The sequence below is a fragment of the Tachyglossus aculeatus genome, chromosome 26 (genome assembly GCF_015852505.1).
Source record: "Tachyglossus aculeatus isolate mTacAcu1 chromosome 26, mTacAcu1.pri, whole genome shotgun sequence".
In the NCBI taxonomy this organism is placed as follows: domain Eukaryota; kingdom Metazoa; phylum Chordata; class Mammalia; order Monotremata; family Tachyglossidae; genus Tachyglossus; species Tachyglossus aculeatus.
The window spans coordinates 12,936,506-12,952,921 of NC_052091.1; the positions used below are offsets into that span (position 1 = coordinate 12,936,506).

Here is a 16,416-nt window from a genome sequence, read left to right on the forward strand (position 1 = left end):
CACTGGAGATTCCTAAAGTTTGGGGTAACATGGACTGACCATTTAGCATCACAGGGTTGAAATCCCAGTTCTCATTCACTTAGCTAATAAGTTTCAGAATTCAGTGTCTATAAACCTTTAAACACCCAGGTCCTATTTTTGATGCTGGATAAACAGTGATCAAGTTAACTGACTTGGCATCCAAAACATCTTTGTTTTAGATGAGAGTTTTAGAAAATGTTTGAGTCCTTTAGTAAGGATGATTAGAAGTAAGAGGGCATCATAGTCCCAGAGAGGGTCCTAAGAGCAAATAAAGTCTAAAAGCAAATAAAGTGCCATAGAGTGTATATGTATGGAGGAATGTAGATCGCAAGTGATGTCATGGTTTGAGGAAGGTGTACACCTAACAATTGTCTCTTAAAAATCAAAACACACCTATGTCATCAACCACTCATGGCCGAGGCCTTTAAAGATCCGCAGGAAAGAGCCCAGGCTTTGGAGTCAGAGGTCATGGGTTCAAATGCCAACTCCGCCAACTGTCAACTGTGTGACTTTTGGGCAAGTCACTTAACTTCTCTGTGCCTCAGTTACCTCATCCGTAAAATGGGGATTAAAACTGTGAGCCCCCTGTGGGACAACCTGATCACCTTGTAACCTCCCCCGCACTTACAACAGTGCTTTGCACATAGTAAGCGCTTAACAAATACTATCATCATTATTATTCGATACAGGAGCAGAGTTTCAGGCTCTTTCCAACTCAGAGTCCAACATTTACAGCAGCCACAGCAACTGTCTTCCTAATGATCTAAATTTTGAGGTGGTGTGTTTCCAGTGTTTAAATGTTTCTAGTCCCTGCTGGTTTAAGGTAGGACAGGAGAAAAGCCCCGGAATGGATTGAAGGGAGGCTGGTGGAGACACTTGGAGTTATGCTCAGCGGCTCAGAGGGATAGAAGGCCAAGGCTGTTTTTCCTATTGATATTTGTTAAGCGCTTACTATGCACCATGCACTGTACTAACCACTAGGGTAGATGCAAACTAATGAGGTTGGACACAGTCCCTGTCCTGCATGGGGCTCACAATTTATATCTTTATCTATCTATCTATCTATATTTATAGTATATGGAAACACTACTTCTCAAGGGTGTGTGCTACCAGTGTTTAAATCAGTCTATCAACAGTACTTACTGAATGCTTACTATATGCACAGGACTATACAGTGCACTTGGGCAAGTGTAGTGGAATTAATGGACAGGATCCGTGCCCCCAAGGAATTTAGAATCTAATCCAGGGAGATAGGCACTAAAATAAATTGGGGAAATCTCACAGTTTAAAGATATTTAAATAAATGCTATAGGGGAAGGGAGTATGCAGGAGATTAGGTGATCTGATCTGAAGTGCTTAAGTGGCAGAAGGATGGAAACAGTGGGGAAATGAGAAATTAATCAGGGAAGACCTCCTGGAGATAGGATTTTAGAAGGTCTTGTTAGATGGGGAGAAGGGTGCTCTGCCAGATATGCTGGGGAAGGGGTTTCAGGCAGAGGGGGAGGGCATGATCAGGTACTCAGTAGAGGGAGGGAGAGGACAGAGAGAGAGAGGGAGAGAGAGAGAGAGAGAGGCACAGTGAGAAGGTTGACATTTGAAGAGTGAGTAGTGGGATGTAGGGGGGAAGAGCGATGATAAAGAGGAGGTGAGAGAAATGATTGAGTGCCTGGAGGCTAGTGGTAACAATAACATTTATTAAGCATTTACTGTGTGTAGAGCATTGTACTAAGCACTGGGAGAGAAAACACAGGTAGGGATTCAACCTGATCCCCTGTCCCTTGTTCCCTGTATTGTTGGAGATTTTTGAGGAGTGGGGAGTTCAAGCAGAATGGACACATTCTGGAGATGCTGGGGAGAAAAAAAATTCAGAATTTGGAGATTAACAGAATGTGGAGGTTTGTAGAAAGAGGAATCATGCTGAGGGCTTGAGAGACATGGAAGATAGGTGGATTGCTTAGGTAGCAGACTTTAGAGAAGCAGCGTGGCTCAGTGGAAAGAGCACGGGCTTTGGAGTCAGAGGTCATGGGTTCAAATCCCGGCTCCGCCACATGTCTGCTGTGTGACCTTGGGCAAGTCACTTAACTTCTCTGGGCCTCAGTTACCTCATCTGTAAAATGGGGATGAAGACTGTGAGCCCCACATGGGACAACCTGATCACCTTGTATCCTCCCAGTGCTTAGAACAGTGCTTTGCACATAGTAAGCACTTAACAAATGCCATTATTATTATTATTATTATTATATCTACCCCAGAGCATAGTACTGTGGCAGGCACATAGTAAGCACATAACAAATAGCACAACTATTATTCTCTATCCTGAGCCCTGGTCGCATCGTAGCGAAGGTGTCAGAGCTCATTGATAAACTTTCCCTTGTCCTTTTAGTTTGAAATTAGGCAGCTGCGGGCACACCTGGCCCAGCAAGACCTGGACTTGGCAGCAGAGCGAGAGGCAGCGCTGCAAGTCTCTCATGTGTTGGACAAAAAGAGCAGCCGGTACAAGGTGGTGGACACGGGAGACTCAGACGATGAAACAACCGAGAACATCACCAACTTGCGGTCACCCCGAGGTGAGTGGCTCTTCCTTCTGCCTGCTGTTTGGTTATTCTTATTTTTATGGTATTTGTTAAGCGATTACTATGTGCCAGGCGCTGTTCTAAGCTCTGGGGTGGATACGAGCAAATTGGGTTGGACCCAGTCCTTGTACCAAGTGGGACAAGTCTCAATCCTCATTTAACAGATGAGGTAACTGAGGCACAGAGAAGTGAAATGACTTGCCCAAGGTCCCACAGCAGACAAATGGCGGAGCCGGGATTAGAACCCATGGCCGTCTGACTCCCATACCTGTGCTCTATCCGCTACGCCATGCCGCTTCTCTTTTCATTTCTTTTCATTTCTCCAGAGAGTTCCACTGAGTCGATTAATAAATTGTATTTATTGAGCATTTACTATGTGCAGAGCACTGTACTAAGAGCTTGGGAGAGCACAATACAACAGAACTAGCCAACCTGGTCCCTATCCACAGCAAGCTTACAGACTAGAGGAACATCTGCAACCTCCCAGGGGAACAACTGACACTGTCTCCAATCAATCAGTCAATCAGTCAATCAATCAATCATATTTATTGAGCACTTACGGTGTGCAGAGCACTGTACTAAGCGCTTGGGAAGTACAAGTTGGCAACATATAGAGACGGTCCCTACCCAACAGTGGGCTCACAGTCTACTCCAAGGACAGGCCCCATTATCCATCAATCGGTCAATCAACTAGTGGTATTAATTGAGTGCTTACTGTGTGCTGGGCACTGTGCTAAGCACTTGGGAGAGTGCAGTACAATATGTTCTTGGCCACAAGGAGCTTACAGTCTAAACGGAGAGGCAGCCGTTACAGTTACCAGAACAGAGCAATATGCATGCTAGCTGGGGGAGGTTTGGGATGGAAGTCCAAGGTAGAGAGGGGCTTAAGGCCCTGCTAGGTGGAGAGGGCTTGGGGGTGCAGGGAGGGCCAGGCCCAGTTTTGGGGGTACAGTGAAAGGGGACACTACAAATGAGTGGCTCTGTTGGTCCTGGAGGTCCTTGAGAAGCAACGTGGCCTAGTGGAGAGAGCACGGACCCACAAATCAAAAGGACCTGGGTTCTAATCCCAGCTCTGCCAATTGCTTGCTGTGTGACCTTGGGCAAGTCACTACATGTCTCTGTGCCTCAGTTTCTTCAACTATAAAATGGGGATACCTGGTCTCCCTCCTACTTAGACTGTGCGCCCCATGGGACAGGGACTGTGTCTGATCTAATTAACTTGTACCTACCTCAGCTTGTAGAACAGCATTTGACAATTAGTAAGTGCTTAACAAATAACATAAAAAGTCACATCCAAGCCACATCATCAGTGGTATTTAGTGAGCATCTACTGTAGACTGTAAGCTCCTTGTAGGCAGGAATCGCACCTACCAACTCTGTTGTACTGTGCTTTCCCAAATGCTTAATACAGTGCTCTGCACATGCTAAGTGCTCAATAAATATGACTGGTTAAATGATTGCTTGGGAGAATAAAATAGGGGTAGGTGACTTTACCACTGCCCGGGTTTATAATCTAACAAGTATTGAGCCCACCCCAATTTGCTATTTGTATCCACCCCAGTGCTTAGTACAGTGCCTGGCACAGAGTAAGCACTTAATCAATACCATAATTATTGAGCCACAGTAAAAGTGACCCCAGTTTAATGAATGTTCTTTGACATTGCCCCAGGAAGGACTACATAACAAATGACTAATAAGAGATGAGAAAGCCTAAACTTTAAAACCCAATTCCTCAACTGCCCTCCCACACTGCCAAATCCTTTCCTTCGTCTCACTTTCTATCACAGTAAACAACATAACCATCCTTCCCATCTCTGAAGCCTGCAACCTTGGAATTACCCCTGTCCCCTCCCTCCTTTTCAACCACCACATCTAGTCTTTCACCAAATCCTGTCAGTCTTCTTCCAGGCATTTCCAGAACCCATCCCTTCCTATCTGAACAGACACCGTATGCTGTCCAGGCACTTATCATATCCCAGCTTGACTACTATAGTATCTTCCTTGCTGAGCTCCCTACCAGAGCCATTCTTCTGTGCCGGAATCTTTTTCTAAAACATCTTCCCACTCCTCAAAAACCTTTCCCGTTTCTCTCCTCATCAAGCGGAAATGCCTAACCATTGGCACTCAAACAAATCCCTCCTATTTATCCACTCTAGTGCCCCCATTACACCCCAGCTTGGCCTCAAAGCAAACCTCCTCACTGTGCCTTGTTCTTGTCTCTCCTGCTGTGGACTCCTTTCTCACACCCTCCCCTTTGCCTGAAACTCCCTCCCCTTTCACATCTGGTAGACCAGTACTCCAAATCAAAAAGCCCTTCTGAGAAGACATCACCTCCAGGAGATCTTCTCTGAGCAATCTCTAATCTTCCCACCTTGTATCCCCCAACTTTCACCTCATTCCTTCCACACCCAAAGCACTAAGATTAGCTCTGTTCTTTAAGCACTTATGTACATAATAATAATAATAATAATGGCATTTATTAAGCACTTTCTATGTGCAAAGCACTGTTCTAAGCGCTGAGTACATATGTTATGTACACTATTTCTCCCCTTATTGGTTTGTCTGTCTCCCCGCATCCCAGTAGGATGTAAACTCCTCGCTAGCAGGGATTGTATCTTCTAACTCTGGCAGTAATAACAATAAATGCTACTGAGGAGAAGGAGGAGGAGTAGGAGGAGGATGGAAAAAATGGGCACAGGAACAAATCTGCCCGAATGGAGTAAAATGAATTGGAAGTGATTTTAGACAATGGTCAAACCACTTAACAGTGTCACACATTTTCGGGCACTTGATAAACATTCATCATAGTGAATGATGAATTCACCCATCGTTCATCATCTTCAGGATGATTTTATTGTCGTGCCCTCCATTCCGTGGAATGAGAAGCAGAATAGGTTCTGTGGCACCATAGGGTTACCATTTACCCCAAGGCTTTGAGACAGGGAGGTAAGAAAATGAAGTTATTTTGTACCTGGCCAAGGGCACTGCCTTCTTCAGATACCACAAGTACACAAATAAGAGTGGTTAGAGTTGTGCAGGTATAATATTACATTAGAGCAGGGAAAATGAGATGGGCTGTATTTCACTTTCAAGCCCACAGGGCAGACTCACCAAATCAACAATTCTACACCACCCAGATCAGGCAAAAGGATTTGCACTGTGGAGACTGAATCTCCCCCACTCCACCCCTGGTTTGATCCAAAGGTACAGGTTGTGTTCTTCTAGCATTCAAGGATTACTCCATTTAACTGCCCATGGCATTACAAAAGGGCATAATTTTCAGTTGCCTACTTGTGAAAAGTCCCTTGTTGCGAAGTAGAAATCAAAATGGTTGGGAATGGGAGGTAAGACACAATCCCGGGTAGCCTTGACACAAGCTACCCTTGAAAAAACAATTTGGGGTGCATCTGCCTCTCAAAAATCATCCCAAAAAATCTTATGTCCACATTTATTGTTCTGGTTTTGTCTGGGGTCACCACACAGTCTGCCCCAGGTGTGCCCTGGGTATCAGTGAAACGTTTTAATATTTCAACCCTTGTAAAGCTTCTGTCACAATTTTCTCACTGGTCCTGGGACCCAGAAACCAGCCAGATTTGTCTACCGAAGTAGAGTGGTAACTCGTGTCTTCATAGAAAAAAGGGCCACCCCGAAAAGTCACAGGTATCTAAGTGTAGCCTGGTGAAAAGAGCATGGGCATGAGCGTCAGAGGATATGGGTCCTAATTCTGGCTCTGCCACATGTCTGCTGTGTGACCTTGGGCAAGTCACTTAACTTCTCTATGATTGAGTTACCTCGTCTATAAAATGGGGATTAAGAATGTGAGCCCCACGTAGGGCAGGGTCCGTGTCCAACCTGATTACCTTATATCTACCTAGCACTTAGAACACTGCTCAGCACTTAGTAAGCACTTAACAATTACCATTATTATTATTATATTATTATTATTATTATTACCTAAGCAATCTCTTGCAGTCAAACACCTGTGCAAGACCCCCCAAAAAGCATACACTGTAAGGAAAATGTTCACCCCTAGCAAACACCTGCTGTTGCATTCTAGTTCACACCTTTTGAAATGCAATTAATATATAGGCACCTTAGAGAAGCAGCACAGTCTAGTGGAAAGAGCACAGGCCTGGGAATCAAAGGACCTGGGTTCTAGACCCCACTCTGCCACTTGTCGTCTATGTGACTTTAGGCAAGTCACTTCATTACTCTAGGCCTCAGTTTCCTCATCTATAAAATGAGAATGAAATCCCTGTCCATTCTATCCTTAGAACTGTGAGCTTCACGTGGGACGGGGATTATGTCTGACCTGTTATCCTTGTATCTACTCCGCTGCTTAGGATACTGGTTGGCACATAGTAAGCACTTAATAAATACCACAGTGCAGCCAGGACTGTAAGTCCAATATTGGTCATTTCAGTCACACACACACACACATACACGTATAGATGAACTGTACCTTCAGGGGCACCTTCTTCGGTTAGTCGATAATAAATACTTATTGAATGCCTGCTGCATGCCGAGCACTGTACTGAGTGCTCGGGAGAATGCAGTAGAATTAGTAGCCAAGATCCTGTTCCCTTAAGGAGTTTGAAGTCTAGCAAGGGGGACAGAAACTAAAATACATTATGGACAGATGGGGAGTGATGGGGAAGTAATAAGATACAGGGCCTGGCCTGCCTCAAGGAACTGGGTAAAATACATAAGATATCAAGATAGAAATAACAAACACATACCTCATCCATTACAATTGTAATTATTGGAACTTATTAAATACTGTTCTAAGTGCTGGAATAGCTACAGGTTAATCAGGGTGAACACGGTCCCTGTCCCACATGGGGCTCACGGTCTAAGTAGGAGGATGTAGGATATAATCCCCATTTAACAGATGAGGTAACTGATGAGGTAACTGTGTTGTAGGAGAGTAGCGAGGTAGCTTGGTGGGGGGTGTCACACGTAAATAGAATAAACAGAATCTCTGAAGTTTCCCAGAGGAGGTGACTGGGAAGAGGAAGTGGAAAGCTAGGCAGAAATCCTTGGATTAGAATGGCAGAGGTGGTATAAGAGAGGTCAAAGGGAAGCTGTAGGTTAATTCTTCAAGTACAAAGGACAGTTAGATATATACATACTACTTATATACATGCATATGCCCATAGACACTATATAGTGATGGGATTAGGATTCAGATTGGGGAGGGTCTCTCCTCTTTTCCAGATCTTTGATTAGTTTGGGTAAAAAGGCCCATAAAATAGAAAACACAGTCTTCACCTCCTCCTTCCTCCCCTTTCCTTTTTTTGTCTTCTCCCATTTCATCTGATGTGATTAAGAAAGGGATCTGTTACATATTTTTGTATTATAGCCCTGAATTAATTACCAAAACAAATGACTGCTTTCCCTCAGCCCCATCCCAAGGTTACAAAATAATGAGATATTAGGTTATTTCCTTTTGCCTTAAGTTCCAATGTGATAAATTTGATGAGCTATTCACCGTAATGGAGGGGGGAGAAGAATTGTTCTTTTCAGCATGGCCAAGATGAGCAGCATAACCTGGGAGTCAGAAGGACCTAATCCCCACCCTGCCACTTTTCTGCTGTGTGACATTGGACAAATCACTTAACTTCTCTGTGCCTCAGTTACCTCATTGTAAAATGGGGATTAAGACCATGAGCCCCATGTGTGTTAGGGACTGTGTCCAATCTGATTATCTCACTTCTACCCCAGTGCTTAGTACAGTACTTGGCACATAGTAAGCCCTTAAATAACCTTAAAAAATATATTGATTGAGCTCCCACATTGTGTTTGCTGCTGTGTGGAACTAAAATAAGTCACTTAGCATTTCTTCATCATTATGACTGGAGAGAATTCCAGACTACTGAGGAGTCGAGCAAAAGGGTAGAGGAAGCACTAAGAGGTTTTCCAAGAACTCTGTTTCACCAATAATTATTGGATTCATTAGCATGAAATAGGATTGGAGAGTCCGTCATCATTAGGGGGATTGTGTTCTGCATTTTGCAAGCATTTTGCTAGCATTTTGCAAGACACTTCCCAATTATTCTAGTTTTCTAACTGTATTTAAGACAGAAGGAAATGGAGTGCTTGTGTTCTGCCCCATAAATGCATTTCCCCCAATTTTGCAACATTTTAGAGATTGCCTCAGAGACTGCACTATAATTTATGTATGTGTTCCTTCAGGGTTACATTTACAACTGAAGAAAGTTGGCCTGTTAAAAGTGGGGAAAAAAAAGATTAGTGTCATCAGAGTGCTTAGATAATTAAGGATTTCTGTTTCTCTGGTTCTCTTCCTAACAAATGCACCCTTAATGATTACCAGAAGGAAATTCTAATTCTGAAATTTCCTACTCCATTAAAATTATATCACTTGAGTCTTTTTTTTTATCCTGTAGAATGAGCTACAAGTGGGAGGCACACATACATACAAAATCACCCTTAATATAAGGGGTAATGGAACTTTAACAATCAGTCAATCAGTGGTACTTGTTGAGCACTTACTGTGTGTAGAACATTGCACTAAGCACTTGGGAGAGTACAACACAACACAGTTGGTAGACACATTTGCTGCCCACGATGAGCTTACAAATCTAGAGGGGGAAGACAGGCAGTAATATAGATAATTTATAATACATTCATCTGGAAATGTAATTTGTGTAGACCACAGTAAGGTTTCTTCTAACCCTCAACATCATTATTGGCAAGCTGAGAAAATGTGGTCTTGACCACATTACCCACCACTAGGTTAGGGGCACAGCTGGCTCAAGGATCCCACGCAAAGAAGAATCATCATCATTCAGGGTCAGCTGGGAGGAGGGCAAGGGAATATCCAGTGGGATCCCAAAGTAATTGACCCTGCGATGGCGAGTCCTCCTCGATATTTTCATCGAGAACTTGGATGAATCAATCTAGAGCTCGCTCGTCAAAATTTCCTAAGGATTTCCAATTAGGCAAGCAGGGAACAATTCAGAAAATGGGAATATTATCCAAAGGGATCCAAACAAATGGGAAAAATGGCCCTACAAAATCAGGATGAAATTCTGTAGAGACAAGTGCAAAATGGTACACTGAGGGATGAGAAGCAAATCCCAAAAATTCAAGATGAGGAGACAGTGGCTGAGTACTAATTTGGCAGAAAAAGACTACAGCTTAGCTGAACAGCTGCTGAATATGTCAGCAATTTAGTGCTGGAAATGAAAAAAACAACAAGAGATTGAGGTACATTGGCAGGAGTATGAAATGCTGCACTCTGAATTAATCAGGCCTTATTAGAGCAGTGTGTCCAGTTATTAAAGACTGTATCTGGTTTGGGTCACCTCATTTAAAAAGAATCATCTTTATCAATAGTGGAGCATTTGGAAGAATACAGCAGAAACAGAGCACACAATTACCGTCCTCTAGGAGCTTACCGTCATCATCAATGGTATTTATTGAGCACATACTGTGTGCAGAGCACTGTACTAAGCACTTGGGAGAGCACAGTGCAACAGAGTTGGTAGACACGTTCCCTGCCCACAGTGAATTTAGAGTTTTGAGGGATGGAGTTGACAGAAACAAAAAATATTTAAGATATTGGGAACAGAAAGTAGTACAAATATATCAGGAAGAAAAACTGAATAATTATACAAACAAAAAGATACATTGGTATATAAATGCTGAGGCTAAGAGTTAACTATTTACATCGTAAAGGTGAGCTCATTGTGGCAGGGAATGTGTCTGATTGTTGTTATATTGAACTCTCCAAAGTGCTTAGTACAGCACTTTGCACACAGTAAGCACTCAATAAATACAATTGAATGAATGAATGAAGGTGGTGTTGGTTTGATGCAACACGGTTGTTGTGAACTAATTAAGGAGGGTTTCTCAGGTAGTGTGGGATTTTAGAAATGATTTAAAGGGGAGAACTGGGGTTTAGCAGATTTGGGCAGGACGGGGGTGAGACAGCGAGGTTCCAAGATGAGAGAAAATGTGAGCAAGGAGTCAAGAGTGGGGAGAGTCAAGAGTGAGGTATAACTAGGAGGTGAGTTTGGGTGGGCAAAGATTGTGAACCAGGGATTAATAGGGAGTAGTATGTGTAAAGAGTTGATATACAAGTTGGCAAAGCTGACAGAACCTCTCTCAGGGTCACACCCTGGAGAGTTCCCAGTACTCTACCCATCTAGACTTCAGGAAGGAGAGTGAGTCAGAGGCATATCTATTCCATTCCTAGCTTGGGCAGTGGCTAGCGAGTGGAAAGCAATCTGCTACAAGTCAAAACTCAAGCAGGCTGGGCAGCAGTGGCATGGGAGAGAATCAAGAAAACTATATGGATACGCTACCAGAACGACTGCAGGTGGAGGTGGGGCGTTCTGGGAGAGATGCGTCCATGGCGTCATCATGGGTTGAAGGTGAATCAACGGCATAAGAGGAGACAAAGCTGACAGAGAGTCTTGAAGCCAGTGATAAAGAGTTTCGGTTTGATTCAGAGGTAGATGTGTATCCATTTGAGAGCTGTTGGGTGTTGAAAGACAGGTGCAGAGCATAGAGAAACTGGAAAGGGTCCAGAGAAGAGCACTGAAAGTGAAGGGGGTGAAAAATAGGTCCTATGAGGAAAGATTAAATGAATTGAGATTGTTTAGTAGCCTAACTTTCTACTGACCATAAAGCTTCTTGATTACTAAGATGGAATGGGCTACGAAGGGAAATTTTACAGTCTCCAAACCTTGAAGCTTTAAGAAATGAACACTCATGCATATGGTCTAGGTAGTTTAGACATTCACCTTCCTCCTTCAAAATCAGTGTACTCTCATTCTTGTGAGTGTTCTACTGAAGCACAAATCTCTTGCTTCCTTCTTTTTCTTTCTTTCTCTCTCACACACATACATACACACGTGTTTCTCCTGGATTTGGTTAATTAGTTAATTGAGAGGCAGTGTTGCCTAATGGATAGAGTATGGGCCTCAGAGTCAGAAGTACTGGGGCTCTAATCCCAGCTCCACCACGTGTCTGCTGTGTGACCTTGGGCAAGTCATTTAACTTTTCTATGTTTCAGCTATCTTATCTAGAAAATAGGGATTAAGGCTGTGAGTTTTATGAAGAATGGAGACTGTGTCCAACCTGATTAACTTGATTAACCACCCCAGTGCTTAGTACAGGGTTTGGCACAATGGTAAGTGCTTAACAAATACCATTAAAAAATTAGTAGTAATCCAATCCATAGTTTTCCAATCTAGCAAGTAGGTCTAGGATACGCATGCTTGCTCCTAGTAGGTAATAATAATTATGGTATTTGTTAAGCACTTATAATGTGCCAGGTGTTTTTCTAAGCACTGGGGTAGATAGAAGATAATCAGGTTGGACACAGTCCCTGTCCCATTTAGGGCTCATACTCTTAATCCCCATTCTACAGTTGATGGAACCGAGGCACAGAGAAGTTAAGTGACTTGCCCAAAGTCACACAGCAGGCAAGTGGCAGAGCTTGGATTAGAACCCATGACCTTCTGATTCCCAGGCCCATGCTCTATCCACTAGGCCATGCTGCTTCCCTCTGTGATTATTGTACGAAAAGGCCCATTTTGCAGCATGAAATGACCATTAGCTTTAGAAAGCTACTACTGCATTGGCCCTAAAGTCAGTAAGCTCATTATGGGCAGGGAACGTGTCTGCTAATTCTGTTGTACTATCTCTCCTAAGTGCTTAGTTAAGTGCTCTGCACATCATAAGTTCTCAAATACCATTGATTTACCAATTGATTAATGTACAGTATTGCTACAGTCTGTAGCATAATAGCAATAATGTACTGGCTATAAATGGGTTTTGTATGTAAAATTCTTGTGTGCACTTTGCAATGTGCTGCATCCTCTGCCCCCGTAGGAACATAACTGGCAGAGACATAGTGCGAGGAGCAGTCCGCAAACCACTATCACTCGAATCAATTCTTTCATACAGATTCTCGGACCAGACTGAGACTCATCCCTCATTTATGATGAGAGACTGAGTCCATAACACAACTTACTATCACAACTTGGCTGGCAGAATGACGGATCTCACGTCCCACACCATAAAAAAGCTCTCAGGGTTGGGAGAATCCTGGGATGCACCAGATAGGAAGGGCTTCATCAGAGCCAAAGCAGAACCAAGGGCAAGGAGGAAAAGTGGAAGGGAAAGGAAAGGGAGGGAGAGAGAGCAAAGCGGTTCCCCCAAGATCAGAAGATGAGTTGGCCACTGCTCCGAGAGGGATAGTTACGAATGCAAAGAGAAATGGCTTTTTTGAGTAGGATGACAGAAGCAGATTGGGAAAGAGTGGGAGAAAGATCTGGTTTAGGGTGAGCTTGATCCGATGACGTGAAAGGGGGAGACTGTGTCCCTGGATTGTAATCGCAGAGCCTGCGAAACCGGCAACCAGATGGTATTTTTGGCCATTCGATGATTACGATGGGCACGAGAGATGCATTCAGTTAGTGTAAGTGTTGCATTAGTAAACACATAAGAATTGACATGACAGTCAAGTCTTCCCTTCCTTCTCCCTCCAACTTCATTAGGTATCATTTCCTAGCTTATTGGTTAGCACGTGTGTTGTTTTTGTTGTTTTCTTAAGTTATCATCATCATCAATAGTATTTATTGAGTGCAGAGCACTGTACTAAGTGATTGGGAAAATACATTCATTAATTCATTCAATCATATTTATTGAGCACTTAATGGGTGCAGAGCGCTGTACTAAGTGCTTGGAAAGTACAATTCAGCAACAGAGATGATCCCTACCGATCAGCAGGCTCAATACAACAGAATCGGCAGGTTCATTCCAAAGTTCTTTAAGCAACAGCATGGCCTAGTGAAAAGAGCCCGGGCCTGGGAAACTGAGGACCTGGGTTCTAATCCTGGCTCCACCACATGTCTGCTCTGTGATTTTAGGCAAGTCACTTATCTGATCCTCAGTTCTCTCATCTGTAAAATGGGGGTTAAATCCTACTTCCCTCTTCTTAGAGTGAGAGCCCAATGTGGGACAGGGACTGTGTCCACCCTGATTATCTTGTATCCATTCCCATGCTAAGTACAGTGCTTAGTACACAAAGTAAGCGCTCAATAAGTTCCATTAAAAAAACTGAAAGGAATACAGATGTTTCAAGTTGTGTGCATCTGCCGGCCACATCGCAACTTGCAGCTGGAATCATTAATAGCAACAGTCAAAACAAATTCCTTAAAGGTAGAGGACAGAAATGTATGGTAGCTTTTAAAGCATGTCATGTTTTTCATTATCCTCAACTTTAAATCCACTCATGAAACCAAAGTGAACAACCCCCAGCTCCATGCATTCCTCTGGGAGTTGGGCTGATTGCTCAATTGGCATGTTTTCTCTCTTTGCACTGGGCTGTGCCAATTAAGAGATTTCCACTGCACTCGGAATAACTCTTTGGCAAGTGGATTGATGTGGGATGGCTCTCTGAGCTGGTTTGGCTAAGAAGAGAAGGAAGTGTTTGCTCTTAACCCTGACCTCAAAGCAGACTTTGCTAAAAGCCCCACAGACATGTACCTACATGACGTAGATAAATACAGGGGATTAATCCATTGACATTAGCATATGAGTAACGAGGGTCCCAAGGCAGGAACATCGGGAAGCAGAAATCAATGGACATCTTCTTGAGTGAGGCCTTCTGCAGAAGGGTGATATGGGGAATGTAGGGGGGCTAGGAGTCTCTGCCCTTTAATGCTGAGAAAATGGGGGCAGCAACAAAGCGCTAACAAAATTATCCTTCCCCACCTGACCCTGGTTGAAGAAGTTTTATCTTGGAAAGTCCTTGACTCCTACAGTTGATAACTGGTCTCCTCCAGCGTAACATCAAGTGTTTTCTGTTTAGACTTGCTCCAGCACAAATCATTTCTAAAGGCTGAGATACAGAGTTCCAGGCTTTAGGGAATGCCAAGTTCACAATGCCCCTTGTAGCCATTAATACTTCCTTTCAAATTTATTATTCTTGACTCTCTCCCGTCATACATGAGTTATAGTCCCTAGTGGCGATGCCACATTCTTTGGTGTATATAATTTCAGCCTTCGGAATCCCACAAAGCTGAAAATTAATTCAGAGGCACACGCATTAGGGTCGGTTCGCTGCAGAATCCGGACCAGGCTCTTATGTTTCTGAGACCAATGCCGGAATTTAACTCGAGGGAAAAGAAGTGGCCCAAGTGAGGCTCCAGCTTGGAACTAGGGGGTGGTACAGGGGATTGCTGTAAACCACTGGCCTAGAGGCATCTCCGCTGGGCGAATAATAGGGGGTATTGTTAGAAAGGCTGCCATCTGTCAGCCTAAGCTGACAAATGGGCAAAGATTCCAAAGGAAGAGGAGGAGCAAAGACACAGGAGAAGCCAAAGGAATGTTTGTCTTTGAAAGGGTGTCCCGAGAAGGCAGTGACATTTTAAAGTGATGTGCAGAAGCACACGTTCTTCCCTGATCCCATTGCTGGAAAGTTGGGTGATGTTCTTAGGCTTAACTGCTGACTCACTGCCCCCCATGCAACCTGGGGCAAGTCTCTTCACTTTCCCCACCAGCAAAGCAGAGATAATCATTCAGGTGCCACCTCCCCACTTGGCCCGGGCTTTGTGAGGATTAATGATACTGAATGTTTGCAAAGAGCTTTCAGTTCCTGGAGAGAAAGGCACGGTGGAATTGAGTACAAAGTAGCAGCAGTAGCTGCCTTAGCGTAGAGAGCATTTCCAAAGGCCCTGTTATTCGGCAACTTGGAACTCTATGTCCCAAACAAGATGATTCTCTCCTTTCCTGGGAAATTATAAAAACTTTCACCTTTCTCAAACTGACCATCCCTGACCCACCTCAGCACTGGATCTGACCATCATGCACTGCAATAACCCTGTGCCAAAAACCCCATCTCAGACCGGTCTTTGTACTGATTAAGTACCCATTCCCCTAACAGCTTTTGTTGACTCTGCATTTAGTCCTGACTCATTTTTATTTTAAAACCTTGCTGGGGCAGTGGAATTCACCCAACACCCTGAGATGGAGAGAGGGGCTGAGTACCTTTATCTCAATTTTACAGAAGACACAGAGAGGTCAAGTCACTTGCCCAAGGTCACATGGAGTCCTGGCTGCCACTCTGTCTGGCAACCCAAGTCACTGGGAAGACTGTCTCAAGGAAACCTGGGGCCTATTTCTAACCCTACCTCTCCCAAAAGGAAGAAAGTCCTCAAATATGTATAGAGTGGTATCAGAATTAATATTAGCATCTGAACGATAATCACAAATTCCTAAATTAGTGTGTACCCCCTTCTACCACTGATGAAAAAGGAAAACTCTATGGATGCCGTGCTATATGACCGTGAGGTTAGACTACTTGAATTTGTCTCACATTTGCTTTTTCAGTCCCCTGAGGCTCTTTAGTGGAAACAACCTCTGGCAATAATGTGCTTTCATTGCTAGCAGCATGAAAACAACAAGCCGAACGAGTCTTGAGGCAAAGACAGATAACTAGCAGGAGACATTTAGGATGCTGCTTGCCTTCCAGAGAGAATCGTAACAGGCTAGAGATAGTGGCTCACTTGATCTGTCACTGGTGAATTAAGTTTGGCCTGCTAGCCCTGCTGTTGGTCCAGTGGAAAAAGAACTGCTCTGGGAATCAGGCCACCCAAGTTTGGTCATGACTCTGCCTGTTGGAACTGTGCCATCAGAGGTGGAGATTTCTGACCAAAGAACCAGAAATTAGGAATCAGGTTGGACTCAGTCCATATCCCATGTGGGCCTCATTGTTTTAATCCCTATGGTAAATGAGGCACAGAGAAGTTAAGTGCCATGCCCAAGGACACATAGCAGATCCTCT

General features: G+C 43.8%; 1 protein-coding gene across 5 annotated transcripts in view; it reads left to right on the plus strand.

Moving 5' to 3' along the window:
- Positions 1 to 16,416, plus strand: part of TMEM266 (transmembrane protein 266) — a 102,521-nt gene that overhangs the window by 71,949 nt on the left and 14,156 nt on the right. For all 5 annotated transcript variants that reach the window (XM_038766916.1, XM_038766918.1, XM_038766914.1 and 2 more), the window contains one exon: positions 2,405 to 2,588. In XM_038766916.1, coding sequence (XP_038622844.1) covers positions 2,405 to 2,588 — 184 coding nt within the window. The remainder of the gene's footprint in view (positions 1 to 2,404; positions 2,589 to 16,416) is intronic.